We start from the raw sequence: 22,667 nt of genomic DNA, 5'->3' as shown, positions 1-22,667 counted from the left end.
GTAGAGCTAGTGCTTTTGAATGAACTATCATGTTACATGACTTAAGCACCCAAGACCTATAGAGTGAAATTTGTGACTAATAGTTTAGGTAAAGGAACATCCATAGTTTGATATGTGAATGACATGCAATTGTCATTTTAGTGTTTTGTGTAAGTGTGACATTAATTCTAGTTCTTAAAACTCAAAATTGGACAAAATTTGTTTTTCTTCAGGAAGATTTAACAAGATTTCTTAGTGTAAAGAGAAGTTTCTGTTTAAGTTTGAAGGTATTTTACATTAAACACTCTGACACAAGTCAGATGGCACTTCCTTTATTGACAAGGGTGGAAAAAAGAAAATCACATTTCCGCTGGAATCTGTAAAATACTTGGTTGACATCTTGTATGTGTTTTTTGTGCTGACGAAGCATTCAGGGTAAATGACTAATGTGGCACAACTGTTAAAAACTGCAGTAAGCACTCAATCCTTCATTTTGGTCCAGAGATCACGCAACTGTTCACAGGGAAATTACAAAGTGCTGTGTTTAACAAAAAACAGAAATTTCCAGCTTTACTGACCAGGAAACAGTATTTTTCACAATGTCTTAGACAAAGTAAATGGCATAACCCTAAATTTGCATATAGTGTCAACTGACAGCGATACCTGCTGATGAGGTGGATATTTGAAAACAAAAGTTGTTTGAGGTGGTAAAATCATTAACTGTTAAACAAGAATGACAGAAAAAAATAAATTGCCAGTCATCAGAATGAATCAGTCATAAATGTAAACTACCTACTTTTTTCAGATCACATGAGAATCAATGCATCTTCTTCAAAGCAACTGAAAAATGGAGAAGCTGTGGAGGCGTTCAGTGCAGAAAAGAGCAGCATCAAGGAGTATGATGGACTGTGTTTTCTTATCATGTATGACACATCTGATTTATTGATGATTATCCGTTTCATTCAGCCAAATTTAATCAAACACATTTGAATCAGTTTTAAATGTTTATTTTCTGTAACTGGAGGAGCATTTGATTCGAACATTTGGGTTTCAGGGAGTGAACCGTTTGGTGTGTTCTACACCAGTCTTCGTCTTTTGCAGTCACGCTCCATCGGGTCTTCAGACATGTTGGTGGCTGCGCCCAGAGGAGAGATGTGGTTCAGTATGGAGTCATCTGATGCCTGACCGAAGAGGGCCATGAGCAGAGCGACGCCGAATCCTGTGGCACGCTCCCCCTGCACAGACAAAATAAAACAAAAACGAGGATCAGATCACAATATCCAGTATCATTACTGTAAAGCTACCCTGTAATTACCAGTTAATGTAAAGTTGTGAAACCCGATGATGCTGATAAATGTATCTACAGTTTAGTCCACTATTAAATCCTTGTTTGAGAAAAGACGGAGTTAAAGATACACTCTGGGGTTGTAAAGCAGTAAAAGTGATGAGCCATATTTTTTATAAGCTGAATCACAAGACCAGAGCATCCGACTTCTTGAAATGAAGAGTGGTACAACAGTGGCACACATGCACAGAAGTTATAGAAAGCTGTTGCATTTGAAGTATACATAATGTCGACGTAGATATCTTGTCAGACTTCCTTCAAACGCAGCACCCTGGAGTACATCTGGGTTCATAATGGACAAAGTGAGTGTCAGCAGAGAACAACTTCTTAAGAGGACGTCTGTGTTTCTACAATAGACCTGGCTCAACCTCTCCCTGTACAACCTGAAAACCATATGCAGCACAAACATTCTGTTCATCAACTTACTTGGTCTTTACAAGGCCTAAAGATAGGACAGTGTGTACAACTGACCTATTGACAATATAGGCCTGTACACACCTGGTATTAACATGTGGTTTTTGTGATCATATCACAAGCGGACAGCTCTAAGTACAGGTGTGAACGCACTCAGAGGTGGTCTTGGCCACATGTGTCCACATTCTTTTAGTAGTGTGAATGCAAATCTGTCCTGGGCCACATATGAAGGTCCTCCTCCTCAGCTGACGTCCTCTGAGCCTCTACAGTGTCACTACGAATCAAACGTATTTTTCCTCTTCTCGATTTGTTCGTAACCACTGCCATAATATCAACACTGATCATTACATAATCAAAAAGCATATACATCACTTTCCATGCTTTAACTGTTTTCGATGCAAAACTGTTCTCTTTACCAGTCAGTGATGATGCATAAGTCATGATTCATAAACCGTCCATTGCAACTTTCTTAAACATTCTGCTGACTTGCTTCTTTCAGGCTCCTGAGTCTCTGGTGGTAGTTACTGCTAACCTCAAAACCACAGCTACACTGTATACAGACATTGAGAAGTCTACATTACTATTTGAGAAAGGTTATATAACATTTTGCATTTCTTGAATAACAATTCAACATGTAGAGGTCCATGTCTTTTTCTTGTAAAGTCATGGCTGCACAGTGCAGAAAGTCAGCAGCTACAGGAAGACATGGTCAGAGCAAGATTTATTTCTGACGCAAGAGTTGCACAACTTGTATAACAGTTTGTGTGATTTGTAATGACATGTGCCTTTTGTGTCTGATGCCCACACCTAATAATGGGCTACTGCACAGAGTTATGATCATCACTTATGATTAGCACATCAGAACTTCAGGTACTCACAGCGTGAACAGGAGAGGCGATGTCAACATGGACCCAGATGCCGGACCAATCAAAGCCCAAGTGGGAGCCAATAAAGAGGCCGGCACAGGAACTCTGTGCGTTCTCACGATCCTGTCAAAACACAAAAAAACAACAAACCTCAGCAACTTCATTAAAAAAAACAAAAAACTTAAATAACATCACATTAAAACATCCCAGACAAATAAATACTACTTGATATGAATCAATTAGTTTTGATCTTAGAATCAGAAAAAAACATGCGTCAAGAAAAGCTATAATTATTATGTCTCTTAAACTATGCAATGCAAGATATCCATGTGTTTTCTCATGTCTTCTGGGTGGATGATGGATTGGTCACTTACTGCCACTGAGTTCTTCATGTCAGCCATGGCAGAGGTGAACTCGCTGAAGTGCAGCTCGGGGCAGTAAACCAGAGGGTGAGCGAGATCTCCGCTGCTGCGTCCTGCACGCACACACGCAACCTCCCATTGCTCGCTGTTTGTCATCACAGCTGCATGGTGCTTACCTGTGGAGATCCCCTGAACAACAACAACAAAAAGGTTAAGGAAACAAAGACAAAACCTGTCTGAAGGCTAAGTTCATTGTTGGCTCTGCTCTATTCAGGGGCAGTGTTGCTGAAAAATAAGTTTATCATCTCATCTTTTATTGTAGAAGTTTAAGATCCTCCAGTACATAGTTGCTATGGAAGGTTTAACATCAGTCACTGCGGTGGTCACTGACCTGTGCCCCCGTCAGAGTAGCCATATCCAGAATAATATCAGCTGACAGGTCTTTGCTGGCATACACCACCCCATCAGCCAGCACCAGCCTGCCCTCTGCATCAGTGTTGTTGATCTCCACTGTCCTTGTGGATGAAACAGATGAATGACAGTTAAACATTGTTTGAGTTCATTCCTGTTGATTTGACTTGTAAAAAGACACAGAGTGCAATCACACCATGATGGGAGAGGTAACACAGAGCAAATCAAATCATAAAATGGACACTTTAGAAATCAAATGAAACTCCAAGGAGATGAAACGATAAAAGAAGTCAGGCCTCACTTTCCAGAGTAGAGAGTGTGGATATCATCAGGTCGTGTGGCTGTGGGGCCAACTGAGTTCTCTGCAAGGCAAAACACTGCATGGAGGTTATCCTTAAAGCCCTGCAGCAAAAAGAAGGGGGATTAAACAACAAAAAAAACATTATAGAGTATTATAGAGGACAGCTTTGGAATAATCAGAAAAAAATGTCACCTCACCTGTTTAATAGTAGCTCTAAAAGCTCCTAAAATAGCAGCAGCTCCACCACAGTCTCTCTTCATTCCTGGCATTGTGGTCTACAAACAAGGAAAACATATTCAATCTGATGGAACATGCAATGAATTAGATATCTGATGTTGCTGCACCATGTAACTGAAGAATAAGAGCTAATTTTTATACTTGCATATGTCACTACTGTAAACTGGTGCCCTCAACTGCAACTACATGTGAAGGGATTATTGAGAATCTGCTTAAAACTTGAGGGTCAGGGGTGTCAATCAGGTGATAGGATCACTGAGATCACAGTGTGTTACAACACTCTACCATCTGGAAAAATAAAGTTTACAATTTGATCAAATTAATTCTTGTGAATAAATGCAGCAAGCAGTCAGGTGCGAGAGCGGGAACCAAGACATGCGAAACCCTCAATCATACATTAGTCGTATGCATGTAAAGTTTTTTTTGGGCTCATCTGCACACAAAGAACAGGCTGCTCATCTGCAGCAAGGTGTTAGAGGTGGATAAGATTCTCCTGCTCCATAGATGTCATATTTAAATTGAGAAATCACAAAGAATTATCACATATCTACAGTCAAAACAGATTTTTATAACTGCTATGGTAAGATACTCTTCCAGCAGATGGTGAAAACAGCTCTTGAGATATTTATGTTTAAACAATTGAACTAGATTTTTTTTCATGATGTACAACAGATACTATCACATCTCCAGGGGAAAACTAGGAGTACCTTTCCCTTGATGCTGAGTCCACCAGTGTCATACACGATGCCCTTCCCCACCCATGCAATGGTCTGGGTCGCACCATCTGGTGTGTGGCTCAGGACTGCTAATGCAGGAGGATGCTCCGCTGCCTTTCCAACTCCATAGATACCTGACAGTGTAAAAGGAAAACAAACACATAAATAATCTGAACTACCAATAATCACACAAATAATAACAAATCTAATATGAGCACAGATGCATGTCAAAATGACTTAGTATGTAAAAATAATGACTAAATACTGATAAAATCTTAAACAACACTTATTATTGATTATTTAAAATAAGATGTACACGATATTTTCTCAGCAAAATAGTGTAAACAGGCTTCTATAACAGTTGAGCTGTCAAGATATAAGCACATTACAGACATGAAGAGACACACACATACCTCCGAACCCTTTTAGTTTCAATTCCTCTCCACGGATGATAACTGGAGTGATTCCAAGTTCAGTTCCCACAGCCTTTATTTCCTAAAACAGTAATTAATATATGTAACAGAGGTCCACAGTAAAATACAATAAAATATTATATTCCTGTAGTTAAGTTAACAAAACAGAAATTCTTTCACTTACATCCAAGAAGTGATCTGTATTCATCTCATTGCATGGTGCGTCCACAATGCGAGCTGCCAGGCGCACTCCATCAGCAGCATTGGAGAGACACTAAACATAAGAAGAGTCTTAGGATATAGGATACAGTAGAATGTTTGGGTCTGAAATGCTTTGTAAATTTAATTAGAAAATGACCCCCCAAAAAAACAAAAAACAATTGGGGCATTACCTCAAGTTCTGCGACACCCAGGGGACTGCTCTCTTGTCCAACAATCACAAACTCCACAGTGACATGCTTTTTCTCAGCCCTGCGTGAGGATGAGGAGCGACGAGAGAAGATGGGGAAGGCCCGAGCGATGGCACAAGAAGATGCAAACACATCTGAACGCTCGCAAACCATCTGGAGAGGAAAGAATCATATCAGCCACTCAGTCACAAAACTGTCGTTCCACTGGACGACCCAGTGTTGAAACAGAAAGAGAGAAATCTCCCCCAGCAAAGATCAATTAACTATTAGATGACAGGGCAGAACAAATAACATTTAAATGAAGATACTAACCACGATGCAGCGAGTGTTCCCTCCAGGCATGCAGGAACGGACCAGACGGGACAGAAAGTAGGCAGAAGATGGGCTGTTATGTCTGCTGACCCGCGAAGGGAGGGCAGCCACCGCAGCATGGTTAAGGTACAGGGGGCAGCTGTCTGTTGGGTTTGGGTTCAAAGCATTGAGAGCTGCCTGCCAGATCTGAGAAAACATGACAGAACTGACATGTTAGGTTGATTGTAGAGACACAACAGCTTAGTGTAATTTTTTGTGCTCGCATTAAAATCCTGCAGGGAAAAGGAAGGAGGGATATATATATATAGATCTATATCTATATATATCATAAAATCCTGCACAATGTGAATCACTTGCACTCACTGTATTGACACCATTACCATCCAAAGAGCAGAGTCTGAGTGTGGGATCTGTTGCCCTCATCGATATCTATAACTTCCTGAAGTGCAAGAATTGATTGTATATGATCTTATGTTGAGGAGAAGCCAATTAGACTACAACTACTTCACTGCCCGTCATCCTGGACAAAGTTTACGATGGAGTCACCATCACATGTGAGATTTTTGTGATGTTGTGGGGTGGAGCTGGACTCTGACTGTCAGAACGGAGGATGCTGTCCAAGTTACCAAGTGACTATCTTGGACAATGTGTCCCACCAACCCCATGATGTGATGGCTAAGCACAGGCGTCCATTCAGTAGAAGACTTGTTCCACAGAGATGCACCAAAAAGCATCACAGGAAGTCATTCCTGCTTGTGGCACATCAGCCTGTCAGCACATTATATCTTCATTTATGTGAGAGTTACCTTCTGTTGAATATACATTTTTGTATATAATGTATTTTCATATGTATATTCTTATTCAGCTTCCTTTTTATACATCCTATTGCAGTTTTTTTTACAACCTTTTCATTTCATACCCTATTCATGGCTGGAGTGACAATTAAATGGAATTTTCCACCGAGGGTCAATTCTGTTTTTCTGATTAATACAGGATTCCTGCAGATTTGGATGAAAAAAAGCAGTGGGGTATTTGTGTTTGTGTGTGTCTGGACACAAGAAAACCATGTGGAAAGCCAACAATATGTAAAATTAGAGATGACAGGAGTTTTGTAAATCTTCTTCTAAATGACAGGCCCCCCACATTCACCCAGCTTCAGTATGATAAAACTCAGTGATCACCACAAGATCAGGGCACTGTAGGCAGCAGAGGGATGATCGTGTTGGACAATCATTGTCAGAGGATCCTGAGCAGCTCTGACACTGACTGATCCAATCCTTGACCTCACCAGTCTCTCTTTATAGACTGCATGTTACACAACCACTTCTGAGGACTTTGCACGACTCACTCACAGCCCCATGAGAAACAAAAGGGAGATCAGAGTATTTATGTCTGGGTCGGGCCACTGTAGAGCTGTCACTGTGCATCAAGAACACAATGTACTCTGTACACGAAGCCAGGCTGCAGACTCTTCATCACTATAGCGATCGTGGTGGCTGTCTGTTTTTAGTGTTTGCTGTTTTTTGACAAAGTTAGAGAAAAAAACCCTTTAAAATCGTTGATCCGGTCAAATATAGTCAACTGTGTCAATTAGGTGTTACGATGATAAATCACTTAAAGCTCATACACTGTACATGTGGCTTCATTCAACGTTATTTTCGTTATACTCAAATTTCCACCGATTAATAAGAACAAATCGTCCTCTAACAACGCAGTTAGCTGCCGTGTTGTTCTAGCTAACGAGTAACCTAACCGGTTAGCTAGTCGTGATGCTAGTTAGAATGAGCTACTCGTACACAATGACGTTAGCATTACATTCATTTAGCTAACCTAGCAGCGTTAGCCCCTGCTAGCTGTCACTTCCCAGCGTGAGTCAACGCGTTACCTCTTTGCTAACGACCGGCTGGAGCTTCCCCTTCAGTTGGCTCCAGTTGATCTGCTGCAGGTTGTTCTGCTGCCCGACGATGAGGACCGGGCGGCTCTGCGGCTCCGAGTCTCCGGCCGAAGCCTTGAACTCCAGCACCACGTTCGCCATGTTTGTGACCTGCCACAGGGAGAGGCGGTGTGACGGGCACGGACACGGTGAAAGTGGACGGACCGCTGCACTTCTCTGTGGAAACCGGACCGGCGACCGGGAGAGGAGCAAACTGTTCTTCTACACTTGAATTTATAGAGGCTGTCAGTAACGCGCGGCCCACAGTGACCTCTATCAGTGAGCAGGCAGTACTACACGAAGACCAGAAAGGAGAGCTGCATGATATTTAAATCTTAACAATAGTCATAGAAATATGTCTTTAATGAGACGAAATAAATAAATAGAATAAAGCAGGCTATATGTGCTGTATAATACAATTATGATGGATTTCATGAAAACTTCCAGATGATTTTAGATGAATCTTGAATTTCCTTCCGGATCAATAAAGTATCTATCTATCTATCTGGATCGAATTGGTCAAAAGTCAACAAAATAAATTAAGGGTTGTAGAGACAATCTATATCCATGTCTTCCTTCTTTCTCTTTATTTTTTACCTCCACCATTCCTCAACCTACTGTTTCCTTTCTTCCGTTCTCATTTTCCTTATCTTCTTTTTTTACTCCATTTGAACTTGATCTCCACCTTTTTCTTACCTTTCTTCTTAGCCAATTTCTTCACTATATCTCCTTTTTTCAGTGCCTCTTCTACTTATTTTGACTGCCTGTGTGTAAAATTGAAAGTCTTATCTCTAAAAGGAGGACAGCATTACAACTGTGATTAAAAGGGATTGAAGAACAGTCACCTTTTTAATTTTGGGTAGGCTACATTATATTCAGGTATGTATAAAAAATTGGACATTTCACATAAAGCCCATCACATTGTAACTTAACTTTCATGGTTAGTCTTTATGTTTTAACATCAAGTTATCACATTTTAACATGATACTGATCCGTTGTTTTCTTTGTCCAGTGTGGCAGCAACATGCTTCTATACATTAGAGCTACCATAAGAAAAACAAAGACTGATCTGAGAGAAACAACTAGCACTTCCAGAGATGAGAAAAGGAAAGAAAAATGAACACACACATGGGAGCAAGTTTATTTATTATCTCTGAAAGCCATCCACAACCTTACCACACTTTGTTTTCAAGTTGTTGCGTCTGAAATGTCAGAAAGACGGAAGGGAAGACAAACAATTTGTTCACGTGAAAAGCTGAAACAGAGAAATTCTTCAAGACGAACATGATTCTAAACATTTAACTACAACCTTAAAGGTTCAGTGTGTAAGATTTAGTGGAAAGGGATCTATTGGCAGAAATTGAATATAAAATAATCCTAGTGATGTTTCCACTAGTGTGTTTCATCAAAATTTTATGAATTGTTGTTTTCTTTACCCTAGAATGGGCCCTTTATATTTGAATAATTTATATTTTCATTGAGGGGGTCCTCACTACGGAGGCCGCTATTGTTTTTTACATTAGTCCAGACTGGACAAACTAAACACCCTTTGAGTCATGTCATGTTTGGAAGGAGAGGGTGAGGTGATGGGTGTTTAGCTACAACAGGCAATTTCACCACTAGATGTCACTCAATTCTACACACTGTACCTTTAAGTTGTAAAACCATTTCCTCCCCAGGATTTAGATCCAAATGAAAGACAAAGGAGAGATGCTCACAGGATAGTGCTCAAATTTTTTTAAATGCACTTTCAAATATGATAGAATATTTGCATAAATGTAAAGATGATGATATCTCACTGTAAAATGTAAACTTTTATGTCAGAGTGCAAATTAAAAAAGGTAAACATTAATTCACAAATCAATTCATAAAACCTTGAGCTTTACAGACAGAGGCAGTGACATATTTGTACCAGTAAAGGTGTATTGTGCCAGATTATAGTAGGAAGCAAGAGAAAAACAATTAATTAAAAAATAAATCAAACTCTGACAATTGTAAAAGCCAATAAAATATTTATTCAGTGTCCATTAATGCTGGACACTGATCTTCTGGTTGCTTTGGATGAAGTACATGTTGCTATAGGAGATTTTCTTTACAGTGAAACTAACCCTATCTACCCCCCCAAAAAAATCACAATTACAAAACAGCAATTTCAGTTTAGTTGCAGCTTATTTGAACAGTTTCTTCAAATGTATTTAATCGTACAGAAAACTGACTTTGAGTGTAGTGCTGAAACAATTGATTAGTCGTTAAACATCTATTTGATTTTCAACAAATTTGATAAGCGAAAAATTCTTTGAGTAAAAATGCGAACATTCGTTAGTTCTCGTATCTCAAGTATGAAGGATTCTCTGTTTCTCTGTGGAAATTTTATGTCCCTGGGTTTCAGGGCAAATCAGAAAAAACAGTTGGAAGATATCACTGAAATTAAAGTTATCTTTACGAAAAAGATGTAGTGAAATGTCAGGTTTACTGAAGACACAACTTTATTGTTCAAAGCCTGAAATATTATATTGATTCTCTGGCTTATTTAACTGAAACATATTTAAATACTTCTGTCCCGCTTTATTCTTGTTGTGCAACATCCGGTTTCAGATGTGCTTTTTATTGCACTGTACAGTACACACTGACCTGAGGTTCATTCTCAATAATTTGGGATTTTCAAGATTATACATGTAAATGTTTAACTTCATTTCAAGAACTAAAAATAGATACACTTAACTCAGTAAACTATATTATTAAAAAAATGTGTAACTTACTAAATTGAAATGTAATTCATGGCAATATTAGAATAATACGTTATTTATATCAATCTAGTGTCTGCTACAGTCTGGACAGAATAAGAAAATAGAGTCTTAATAATTGCATAAAAGGTTTATAGCACCTGTTAGATATTTAAAAACATGTATATTAAGAAGCAATGTGTAATATGCAAAATAGAACTTACAGACTGACTGACAGACAGACAGACCCACACACACAAATAAAACATAGTCATCTGCACTTGTATCAGCTCTGGACGAATTTGTAGGCTTCAGGCTTTGGTGATTAATGAGCTAAGAACTGAGGCTAATACTGACAGTGGCTGTGGTTCAGGTAGAGAGGCCTGTGTGGTGTGCTCATGTTAAAACTTCCATTCTTTTCTAATGTTAGTGCTTCATTCACTTCATCATGTGCTAAACTCAAATCAAGATCATCTATCTGCTAATGTTAATAAAATGTTTAAGACTATGCTACTAGCGCATGAGCACATTGTGTATGTGCAGCTGCATGTGACACACAAGTATAAATGTCATGACATATGCAAGAAGAAGCTATGCTTGACCGCACATGTTCATGGAGACTTGTATGTGCGTAGTTACGTTTGGAGACTTTGGGCTTCACAAGGATGAGATTTCACTCAGGGCAACCTAAGCGTGACAAAGGTTTCCACTGGACCCGCATGTGGCAGCAATCCCACAATTCTTCAGGATGGGGTTGAAGTGGGAGGCTGCCCCACCGCCAGCCTCTCTGGGAGGGAAAGGCTTCATGGTGGAGAGGATCAGGGCCAGACAGTCTGCTACATTTTTGTTCGGGGCACAGGCCAGGGCTGGAGTGTGGCCTGCAGAGGATCAACAGGAAAATGAATATCAGTGATTGTCAGTGAGTTGTTTGGCAGGGAAAAGGGACAGTGTGGTGTTGTAGCGCTGGAATATAAAGTAATTATTCCTATTTACCTTCCTCATCTACAGCCATGACTGCGGCACCTCTGCTCAGTAACACCTGCACTACAGTCGCCAGGCCTTTCCTTGCTGCAATGTGAAGAGGCCTACATGAGAAACACACACAGGTTTGATTATAGGAATGTAACCATATTAAATAATTCACATGTAGAATTACAGGCGGCAAAGGCACATAAGTCAATACTGTCAACTTGGAAAAGAGTTAAAATTCAAAAGTTAAAAAATTAAGATTAGAGAAAATATTTTAAGTTATAGTTTAATGGAAAATCTTATGTGAACCTGCACAAAACTGATGGACTACATTTGAATATTTTCATACACTACTAACTAATGAGAGCCATGAAGACATAATGTGTGAGTCTTAACACCAAACTTCAGTATCCACACCCTGTTTGTTCCATAGTTATGTCTTCTTAACTGACGGAAATCAATTTAAGTGGCCACTGGTTCAAGACAACTCACATCTGCAGAGCACCGTTTGTTGCATTTATGAGGGAAGAGTCACTGATCTCTCCAAGGATCAACAGAGCGCACATCTCATGACCCTGCAAAATCAAACACACTGAAATAAGTGATAATGTGCTTCGGCAGAACAGTACAAACTATCTATGAATGCAGTCATTTGTTAAAATGTCCCCAAATACTTTTAAATTCACTTTTTGAAATGCACATTGTGCATTGTTAAAGCATCACATTATAAAATTCCCAATGTTGTGAGTGAATGCAGGTTTTAATTAGTTAATGTGAAATTAAAAGTAATTTAGAAGTTAGTATGACACGCTGATGGTTTTTTTAAGTTATTGAACTGTTTTGAAAAGTGCAACACAAATAATGTTTTATTATTACTTGTCAAAACAGGTTTGATGACATTTTAACCTAATTTTCAACAGAGCTTTCACTATATTTTGACAGGTATTCCCCACATATTCAAAAGTTACTGTGCCACTGCATGCATAGAGTACATGCATGTGTATGTGTGTGTGACCTTGCTGCAGGCTAAGTGAAGAGCTGTGTTATTATTGACATCCACCAGGGTCAGGTCTGGCTTTGCGTGCTGCAGCAAGAATTCTGAAATGCAAAAAATAAGACAAGTCTTTCACAACAAAAACAGGACTTCATGTTTGAAGCATTCACTGGATATTTTACGTGGAGTGACAGGAACAAATATTCATGTGGTACACTAAAAGAAAACATCAGTGAGGCCTGTGAGGGTTACAAACACAGTGAGTATGTGTTAAAGGGGGCTGCACATATTCCTGCAAGTATGACTGTGCAATGAAAATGTTCAGACATGATGAAAAAACAAGCAGGAGCAAATCGAGGAGAGATTAATAAAAGAGCTGTATGTTGTCTTGATGCGTTACATGAAAATCAAAACTTGCGAACTTTAACATTTTAAATCAGGCTCTCCTGTCACATACCAACAGCCATGTTCTGTCCACGGTCAGCAGCAACCATCAGAGCAGAGCATCCAACGTGATCAACAGCATTGACCTCTGCTCCCTGAGCCAGAACAACCTGGAGCCCAGCAACGTTTCCTGAATAGGCAGCTGCATGCAGGGGGGTCCTACAGTTACACAACAAACATATCCACATACACATTAACACACATAAAAACAGAGAGATTTACTGCCTTGGAAAATATATAGTTTCAGCTTTCGGCAAGTAATTGGAAGTTGGAAAGATTTAAAAGAATCTTATCACACCCACCAAGGTTGAATTCATAAATGAAACAAAAAAGTTTTTTGTGTGTAAAACAGGAGTATGTATAGGTAGTAAATGAATCTTAAAGGTATTAATGATTTAATGAGGGAAATACCAGGTTACACTGAATTCAAATATGTGCCCTGTACATTTAAAGAAAAAAAGATCGCCACTTGCCTCATTAGAGTCAAACATTCCTCATTAGTTATCAATAAATTAGAGGTTTTAATAGAACACGTTATAAATCACTTTATAGTCAATATATGATTTTTTTGTTAGATATAATACAAAATATAATTTCAATATCTTTGGACTGACCCATACAGGCAGCGCTGCATGAAATGGATTTGCCGAGCTCGGCTCAGATCTGAACTCACCTTCCTTTGGCATCACAAACGTTAACAATTTGAGGTCCAACAGTCTTCAATAGAAGTTCAGCAGCAACATCGTGTCCATTAACTCTGCAGAAGAACAGTTGTTACCTTTAAAAGCCGCACTTTGTGTATTTTTATTTCTTTACATTGTTTATGATACTCACAGAGCACAGTGCAGTGGGGTGAACAGATTTTTTTCCTGGTTGCTAAAAAGTTTGTTTTCAAGTAAAATGTGTAAACATCCTTCACGTCCTGTAGAGAACAGGAAACAAAAGGACAAATAATTATAATAATATTCAAATCTTTGTAAAATTGGGGTAATAAAGCATCTCACCATGCATGCATATGTTAAACAAGAAAGCCATGTGATTAAAGTAAAATAAATTATTTAGGGGATAAAATTATGCTGTGGATAACAAGCATAGACTTTGTTGGCTTTGAAATAGCCCTTCATATATTTCTGTATGTGTTTGTAGGTGTGCATTTATGTATTTTTGTTAAAAAGTGCATTCAACATGAAGTCTTTCCCTGATGTCCCACCGTGGTAGGCAGCCCAGTGTGTGGGAGTGTAGCCTCTGTGGTCTTGCATGGAGTCCAGAGGGTCAGCTTTCATAGCAGCCTTTAGCAAACAGCGGAGCAGCTCCGTGTGACCACGGGAGGCTGCAATGTGCAGCGGGGTCCGTCCCTGAGAGTCTCTACACAGAGCAGAAGCTCCATGTTCCAACAGAGCAGATACACAGTCCTCACTGTTTAACATGGCCTAAAGAGGGACAACATGTGATGTGAGAGGACAAAACATATCTGGGACATCACAGATTCAAGAAAGAGAAGCATTGTAATTGAAAAAGTGATAGGACACACACAAAGAAAATACACGTACAGCTCTATGTAATGCGGTAAAGCCCTTTTTGTCTGCAGCATCAGCATTGGCTCCTTTTTCCAACAGGATGTGGACACAGTCAGTGTGACGTCCCAGAGATGCCAGCATGAGAGCCGTCCTGCACACATAACAAAACAAAGAATTTATTCCTAGGGTTGATAGGTTTGATTCTCTGGTCATATCAGACAGGCAAAAAGGAGTCTTAATGTTTCACGTCTGTGCGACTGCATTTAATACAATGTGAGAAAAACATTTTAAATCTGTTCTGTGATAAATTATCATCATCTGATTTCCTTACTGAGGATTCAAACAGTAATTAAACGTCTCACATTCTGTCATGGCAGAATGTGAAACGTTAATTAGTAATTGTCTGATGTCTAATGTTTCAAAAATACGAAATCATAGCATGAAATAGTAAGTGACGTACTGTCCCTGAGTATCTAGACTGTCAATGACGTCGGCACTTTGTTCCTTGTTGACCAGTAGAAGCAGACAGTCCATTTGGCCCTCAGCAGCTGTAAGTGGGATGAGAGAAAAAGGAAAATACATCTGAATACAAAAAATTTCTTTTTCGGTGGAGCTGAGATTGCTTTACATGTAAAAAAAAAAAATCAGTTTTTCATTTTTTTTTTCAAGGAAAATGCTAATATACATAAACACACCTGCAGCGTGGAGAGCCGTCCACTTGCGCTTGTGCTCCTTCACTGTGTAGGAGGCTTGATGCTTCAGCAGCACCTCCACACAAGGAGCAAACCCCCTCTGAGCAGAGAGGTGGAGAGCAGTTCTGCCTTCAATGTCCCGTACATCCAGACTCACTAACGTCTCACACAGTAGACGCAGGGCCTCCCGATGACCATAATACGCCTGCAGTGGCAGAATGCATGGTAATAATAGAGTCAAAGGCATTTTTATGTGGGTACATTTTGTAAAGAGGAAAGGGGTTTGTGGCATTTGTTCTACTCACAGCTAAGTGCAAAGGACTGACTGGAATGTTACTTTCCACCTCCTCTAGACAATTGAAAGAAATCTCCAGGAGCTGAAGAGAAAATACAAAAAACTTGGTTTAGTGAATGATTGATTAACAACAACAAAAATCTGAACATCTAAATTAGAAATTGCACTGACCAGTTCCAGGTGCTGTTTGTTCCCATAAGCTGCAGCGTAGTGGACAGCACTGTAACCCTTATTGTTCTTAACAGTTGGGTTTGCCCCATTGTCAAGCAAGAAGTCTAAACACCTAAACACACAGAGTTAAGGGAAGATGAGGAATGCCGGCTGGTTTTCTTATTTGGGTTAAATTATCATATTCATCAAACGCTTCATAAACACATACCACACATTATGTCACAAGAAAACTGTTTAAAGTTTTCATTGAATGAATCATGACTTTTCTGTGTCGTCAACTTGTGGTCCTGCCTTAATATATATATATATATATATATATATATATATCCTATATCTAGATTTGTGACCTATACTGGTGGCAGCCAGGTTGTGATCAAAAGACTCCTTTGGGGAGCTGTATTGTCGTCCATCTTTATATAGAGTCTATATTTAAGATTAAGTGTGCAGAATTTAGTGACAAATAGAGGTGAAGTTGCATGTTGCAGCTGTTTACTCCTCATTTCACCCTCACCTACCCAACATGAAAGAGAACCTGTGGTGAACTTCAGTTATCATGAAAACTCAAAAGGTTTTAGTTTGTCCACTTTGGACGACAGTAAAAAAACATGGTGGCCTCCACAGAGAGGACCCCCCTCCATGTAAATATAAAGATTTTAAATATAAAGGGCCCATTCAAGAAAACAACAATTCATACAATTTAGATGAAACACACCAGTGAAAACATCAAGAGGATTATTTTATATTCAATTTCTGCCAAAAATCTCTTTCACCTAAATCTTACACACTGAACCTTTAACTACATACTTAGTACATACTACACACTCATTGAAATGTAAATAGAGATAATGTGCTTTTAAGTGACAGTACATTTGGTTTCTGTATATGACAATAACATGACTTACAGAGAGGCCTCTTGTTCCTTTTCCACACTGTAGTCAGGCTCAGTGTTCCCACTGTGGAAAAGAACACTGGCTTAAATGAAGTCATTTATTATCAACAGATAAATGTCCCCAGGATGTTGTCCTTCTTATATTGACGTTATCAAAGAATAAATCATTGAAATGTGTTTACTCACCCACAGAAGGTGTGTGAAGCAGCAGTGTAGTGCAGAGGGCTGCAGCCCATCAGATCCAGCTCATTGACCTCAGCACCGGCTCTCACCAGGGAGATTGTACATTGGCTGCTTGCATTGGCTGCTGCATAGTGCAAAGGAGATCTGCGTGGGGCAACAGGGAACAGCTATGTTACCACCAAACACTGACGCACAGTTTTATTCATAGCTCCAGCTATTTAATACTGTTTACCTTCCCAAATGATCCTTTATGTCCAGTTCAGCGCCGCTATTTAAGATCAAGTTGAGACAGTCAACATTTCTGTCACAAAAGAGAAAGTAGATTAATATTCATTTATTTTTAGAAAAAATAAGAGCTTATGTGTATGTGTGTAGGAACATTTTAAAATATTTAGGAATAAAAAGGAATAATGCAAAAATAATCAGCTTCATCTTGATACATTTTAAATTAATTTAGCAAAAAAACTCCTTATATATATGTACATTTTGTGCACTTAACATTATATGTGTTAATCTGTGTGTATTCATTCTCTCACCCTCCAGAGGCAGCTGCATGCAGACATGTCCTCCCATGATCATCCAATATGTTAATATCAAACCCAACTGATGGCATTTGAGACGGCACAAAGTTGAAAAACTGACCTGAACACAACACAACAACACTTGAGTGGAAACTTTGTCGTCTGACTAATGAAAATGCAACAAGGAAGAGAATAAACTAGAAGTCGGCTCTTTATGAGTCAAACAGATTCTCACCATTACACAGTAACTTTCGACAACAGTCTGGAAATCCGTACAGCGCCGCCAGATGTAAGGGAAGCATCCCATGAATCCCCTGTCTGTAGAGATTATAACAGATATTATTCAGTTTATTCTGAAAAATGTACAAAACATTTTTTTTTCATGAAGCTTTCAAAGTTCTTCTTGGTTTACAAACTCAAGCATTACAGGATCACTTATAATAACTAAATCTATATCTATGTGTCTGTATAGGGGAGACAACTAAGTATAGTTATTTAATCAGCTTATTGAATATTTGGTTGTTCACTGTCTTAAAAAATGACATTGAGTTGCTGTATGCTGTAGCTCCTATGTTGGGGTGTGCATTTAATTCCAAACACTGAAGCTTCTTTCCGACATGCACTGAACTTGCACTGAGGTTTTCGTAGAATTTTCCGTAGTGGCTGCGTTTGAGAACACAAATGTCCGAGTCAGTTTCTCCAGACATTTTCCAGAACTTTTCCTGCCACAACCCTAATAAAATGTCCAGAAAGTGTCTAAGTGAGCCCATGTGAAAATAAAGCAGGAAAATGCATGGAAAACAGACAGACGCAAAACTGACAGAACAAAAAGAATACAGATAAAAGGATGATAAAGAGTTGCAATACACATAGAAGACCCTAAAAAAGATGTGAAATTGGAAAGACGAGAACTGATGGGTTTTGGTGACATAAAGTGAGAACATGTGCTCAGAGACTTTATGCCTTTTGAAGGTGTTGAGGTGTAAGATCATAATCAGACAATCTCAGGTTTGGACTTTACCTGGCCTTGTCAGCACCATTTGTCAGCAGAGTGCTGATCAACAACTCCTGACCGAATCTGGCAGCAACGTGAAGAGGAGAGTTTCCGAACATATCAAAACAATCGATCTCCCCACCTGTGCAGAGGCAGAAAGAAACATGGTGTTTCTGATGAGAATGTGCTCTGATGTTTTATGTCTCTGCATATTATGAGGATGTAGTGTCACTGTTTCTTAATTAGTTGAAGTTTATTTTACCATTTTGGATCAGAATCTGGGAGCCTGTAAAGCGTCCGTGCATTGCAGCCATATGCAAAGGGCTCTTTCCTTCTTTATTCTGTTCAACAGAGAAAGTTAACAAGTTTAGTAAAAAGAACGGCATACATCATCATGATATATAACCCATACATTTAATCCTCTGACCAATAACTATTATTACTTTTTAATCCCCTTTTGTTCTTATCAAATTCACTTCTTCAAAACAAGCTCTTTACCTGCATGTTGACATCCGCCCCATTGTTGATAAGCAGCTCGAGACACAGCACCGCACTAGAGGAGGCAGCAGCTAGGTGAAGTGGCGTGTTGCCGTGATAGTTGGGCTGATTGATGTTGGCACCGGCGTTCACTAGCTCAGTGGCCACAGTGTCCTGCCCTGTGTGACACGCCATGTGGAGCGCCGTGTTTCCATAAATGTTGGGTTCGTCAGTCTGAGAATCAGAGCGGGAAATCATTTAAAACATTTTAAAGCAAAAACTAAATCCTGCAAATGCACTCTAAAGTAATATAAGGTACATTCAAAAGGTTGCCCTGTTTACAATGTAAGGTAAATAAAATGAATGGCAGATATAGTTATTTATTACAATGGAGTATAATTTTTTAATTTTCTAATAGTTTTGTAACCGAGCCACTTTACCTCCACCCCGAGCCGCAACAGATATTTAACAACCTCCAACTGTCCACTGGCGGCTGCTGCATGGAGCGGAGTGTATCCACGTTTGTCCTTATACGTCACGTCGGCACTGTGAGACACCAGCAGCTTCACAACCTCCACATGTCCTGAAAGAAGAGCCTTACGTTTTAGACAAACATCTGCCATGCTCGCAGACAATAATACACTTACACGCCTGTAGTCTGGAAATAGAAGCTTGGTATACAGGCCAGGCTAATATAAGATTCAGCACATGTCAACTTTGTTAACAACTAATCAAATGTAAATAGACTGAGATTGTGTTGATAAGAAAAGCCAGTGATATATGCAGTCATTAAGTCAGTAAAGATAAAAATTACTTCCATAAAAAAAGTTACTTCCATATCATTGTTCTAGTCTTTCTTTGAGTATATCAAGGAGCGACATCACCTACCTTGGTATGTAGCCCAGTGGATTGCCTGCCTTTCTTTTTTGTCTTTGGCACACACGTTGGCACCTTTGCTCAGGAGCAGGTTCACCATCTACAGAAACACAAGAACTGGGTCAACCTCTGTCTATCAAATCATCTAAACCCATTCTACAATCATAGTCCAGTGGACAGCAGCATTTCATTCTTGGGATCAGTTTAGCAAACACATTTGTATTCTGGGGACTCTGTGAAATAAATATTGTGTGAAACTAGATTAATATATCATAATAAGAATGCAGTTTACAAAATGCTGCAACAACTACCAGAAACCAGGAAAATGTTCCCTAGGTATTATTCACTTCCTAAACTAAATTTCCTTTCAATTGATCACTACAACCAGCTTCATAGTTTACCTCTACATGGCCGCTGTGCGCTGCATGATGCAGTGGCGTCCTCCCTGATCTGTCACCAACATTCAGGCTGCAGACATGTGGTATCAGAGCTTCAGCGCAACCTGTGGCCCAGTTTGCAGCTGCCATGTGTAAAGGTGTATGCCAGAATTTGTCTCGTGTGTTGACCTCTGCTCTGTGCTCTAGCAGCAGCTCCACAGCCCTCTGGCAGTAAAAGACAAAATTCATTTAATATGTGAGTTAAACATTACAACCTGGTGGTTAGAACCTAAGAGTTCATGTTTAAATGACATACTTCATTCCTTGAGGCAGCTGCTCGATGTAAAGGAGTCAGCAAACCCTGGTCCTTCGCGTTGACATTTGCATCTGTAGCACAGAGCAGATGCAAAGTTAAGCTAGTTAGTAGTGGTTTTGGGTGTGTTTTAGTTGTTGTGTGTGGCAGACTCATTGCATTCATTACTAGAAAGAGTTATTTGCAAAATGGGTACAAGTATATATTGTTTAAAATATACTTCTTGATACAGCAAATATTTTTTACCTGAAGTAATAAGAAGGTCCATAATGTGGACATCACCCAAATAAGCAGCAGCATGTAGTGGTGTGCTTTGTTCTTGGTCCTGAAAGGAAAAACACATCAAACAGTGCAGAGTGCAGCAGCATTTTTTTGTTCTAATGCTGTATTATTATTTTGGTAAATTCTGACTAAAACTAAAACTTGATTCGTTTATGGCTGTGATCAGAAAACCTGCTTGGAAAGTAGCAGTTATCTAAAACCATACAGATGTGAGGTGAACTGTTTGTACAAGCACCATTAACATTTGACCTGAAACATAATGCATGCAAATCTAATAACACAACTTTCAAAAAAACATCATGACTATTACCAGTGAATTGACATCTTCTTCATGGTTCAACAAAAATGTCACCTCTTCTATGTTTCGGCTGAATATAGCCTGGACCAACGGAGACTGGAAAAGAGATCACATGAGAACATGACAAATCACATAATTTATATCAACACTGGATTAATTCCATTGTGTATTATCATTTATCTGATTAGATGAACAGCACAGCATAGATGCAGTAGTTTTTTATTTCTATCTACTGTAATATTCTTGGTCTGTATATATTTCTATTCTTGGCTGGAGCAGCTGTAACAAACCCCATGCCCTCACCCGGGGATCAGAAGTATTTCTGATCTGATGAATGAAACACAATTTCAGCTGAACAGCTTTCATCTGCAAACTTGTTGTGATTTACTGGGATCGTAAATAAATACATTAGACTTTGTTAAGATGCTGGGATGCCAATAAATACTAGCTTATTGGTAAATAACAATATCTTCTAAGCTTTGGATGGAGATAGCAATGCCTCATCAACAACACAGATAACAATAAGCAGACGCAGCTATGTACAAGTGGATGTTAGCATGTTTTAAGGTGTTGTTTTGGCAGGTTCTGGAGCTAATTCAACAGAGACAATAATAACTCCACTGATAGGACTCTGGTGCATAAGGAAACTTCAGACATCTAATCCTGCATCACCAGATCGTGCAAACGGAAGAGTTGAGTCCACTGGTGCCTGGTAAGGACTGTGTGACAGTAACAAGCCCTGAGACAAACTTTGCTCGACATGTCGCTAACATGACGAGCCGGCTGTTTGCAGCGTTACTGAGAAGTCCTGTGAGTTTTCTAACGTGGATTTAAGATCAACAACAAGTGGTTTAATTACTACCTGGTCCTCGATGTTTCTTAACTCCATGACCCAGTCAGTCCTGAAGATCCTTCATTGAGACTGTATGTGTTTTAACTGGCTACATGTCCCCCTGTAGCAGGCAGCGGCTAGTTAGCCTAGCTTTAGCTTGGTTAGCCTCTGTCTGTGATACGTGACGTATACACTACAGCTGCCAGATTATCGCGACAGAAATATAACCAACGTGATTTGGAGGTGTCAGGAAATTATACTTTAGTTTGTGTTATTGTTCTTTTCTGAATATAGGTGTGACTTTACATTTTTTCGATGCTTTAATAATGTGTTTGTTAAACAAATCTACTATTGACTTTGACAAAATAGCATCTTCAGAATCAGAATCAGAATCAGAATTCTTTTATTTGCCAAGTATGTTTGCACATACAGGAAATTGCCTTGGTGTCATTGGTGCACTACTTATGTACATAAAACAACAATATAAAAAACAACAATATGTAAGAAATTGAATAAAATAAAATAGAATAAAATAAAATAAAATAAAATAAAGAACATACATACATACATTAACAGATTAACAGGGTTATGGGCACGTGCTGTGCGAAGGTGCAGAGATTGGTGATAGTGCCAGTAGTATATAATGCAACACCTGTAATTAATGCAACACCTGTAACAACAGTTTTTTTAATCCTTTAATCAATCCACACCACAACATGGTCAAGGTGTGAGTACATAAATAAATAATAGAATCAGAACATTTACTCAAGTTCTGTGTTCATGTACAAACTTTGAGATACAGAATTTTACATTTAATGCTTTTTCTCACGACAATCATGGTTCAGAATCAGAAGTACTTTATTAATTGCTATGTTGCTATACTTTTTTACAGTTGCATTCAAAATTCAGAATTTTCATATAAAACACATACGAGCATTGGTCAGGTATTTCTTTATATTGTTCTTTCGTTATTTTATTATTAACTAATAATGAAAACAACAATTCATACTATTTAGATAATTACACAAGTGAAAATATCAGTAGGAATACTACTAAATCTCAAAACGCAAATAGATCCCATTCATCTAAATCTTACACACTGAACCTTGAAAGGACGCAAA

General features: G+C 39.0%; 2 protein-coding genes across 3 annotated transcripts; both read right to left on the bottom strand.

Moving 5' to 3' along the window:
• Positions 1–970: 970 nt before the first annotated feature.
• On the bottom strand, positions 971–7,995 carry npepl1 (aminopeptidase like 1). Its single transcript, XM_020087077.2, has 12 exons — positions 7,652–7,995; positions 5,767–5,952; positions 5,437–5,607; positions 5,229–5,318; positions 5,045–5,126; positions 4,623–4,765; positions 3,876–3,953; positions 3,679–3,779; positions 3,358–3,481; positions 2,979–3,155; positions 2,617–2,727; positions 971–1,214 (listed from the first exon to the last, which is right to left on the bottom strand). The coding sequence occupies exons 1-12, from the start codon at positions 7,799–7,801 to the stop codon at positions 1,056–1,058; spliced, it is 1,572 nt and encodes a 523-aa protein (XP_019942636.2). The 5' UTR covers positions 7,802–7,995; the 3' UTR covers positions 971–1,055.
• Positions 7,996–8,828: 833 nt separating this feature from the next.
• On the bottom strand, positions 8,829–21,741 carry ankrd52b (ankyrin repeat domain 52b). 2 transcript variants are annotated; one of them, XM_020086902.2, is made up of 28 exons: positions 21,577–21,740; positions 20,727–20,810; positions 20,381–20,459; positions 20,138–20,208; positions 19,846–20,046; positions 19,457–19,544; positions 19,009–19,151; positions 18,590–18,802; positions 18,354–18,432; positions 18,119–18,233; positions 17,333–17,415; positions 17,113–17,218; positions 16,809–16,877; positions 16,580–16,720; positions 16,407–16,457; positions 15,505–15,616; positions 15,344–15,415; positions 15,042–15,243; positions 14,807–14,894; positions 14,380–14,497; positions 14,040–14,259; positions 13,664–13,751; positions 13,503–13,586; positions 12,843–12,988; positions 12,407–12,489; positions 11,884–11,966; positions 11,416–11,507; positions 8,829–11,300 (listed from the first exon to the last, which is right to left on the bottom strand). In XM_020086902.2, the coding sequence occupies exons 1-28, from the start codon at positions 21,601–21,603 to the stop codon at positions 11,110–11,112; spliced, it is 3,129 nt and encodes a 1,042-aa protein (XP_019942461.2). In that variant the 5' UTR covers positions 21,604–21,740; the 3' UTR covers positions 8,829–11,109. The 2 variants fall into 2 exon arrangements, with proteins under 2 accessions (XP_019942461.2, XP_069394465.1); XM_069538364.1 differs by lacking the exons at positions 8,829–11,300; positions 11,416–11,507; positions 11,884–11,966; ... (13 more) ...; positions 17,113–17,218; positions 17,333–17,415 and having other exon boundaries at positions 18,115–18,233; positions 21,577–21,741.
• Positions 21,742–22,667: the final 926 nt, after the last annotated feature.

This window comes from Paralichthys olivaceus, chromosome 2 (assembly GCF_024713975.1).
Source record: "Paralichthys olivaceus isolate ysfri-2021 chromosome 2, ASM2471397v2, whole genome shotgun sequence".
Lineage (NCBI taxonomy): Eukaryota > Metazoa > Chordata > Actinopteri > Pleuronectiformes > Paralichthyidae > Paralichthys > Paralichthys olivaceus.
Note: the sequence above shows the minus strand (reverse complement) of the source record. Positions and strands in the feature narration are given on the sequence as shown.

Coding starts and splice junctions, on each gene's coding strand:
- npepl1 (XM_020087077.2), bottom strand. CDS start 7,801: ATGGCGAACGTGGTGCTGGAGTTCAAGGCTTCGGCCGGAGACTCGGAG. Junction 3,954..4,622: donor GACTCAGCATCAAGGGAAAG/GTACTCCTAGTT, acceptor CCTTGTTTGTAG/ACCACAATGCCAGGAATGAA. Junction 3,156..3,357: donor CTACTCTGACGGGGGCACAG/GTCAGTGACCAC, acceptor GTTGTTGTTCAG/GGGATCTCCACAGGTAAGCA.
- ankrd52b (XM_020086902.2), bottom strand. CDS start 21,603: ATGGAGTTAAGAAACATCGAGGACCAG. Junction 20,209..20,380: donor GGACCTTCTTATTACTTCAG/GTAAAAAATATT, acceptor TCTGTGCTACAG/ATGCAAATGTCAACGCGAAG. Junction 11,301..11,415: donor CATGGCTGTAGATGAGGAAG/GTAAATAGGAAT, acceptor GATCCTCTGCAG/GCCACACTCCAGCCCTGGCC.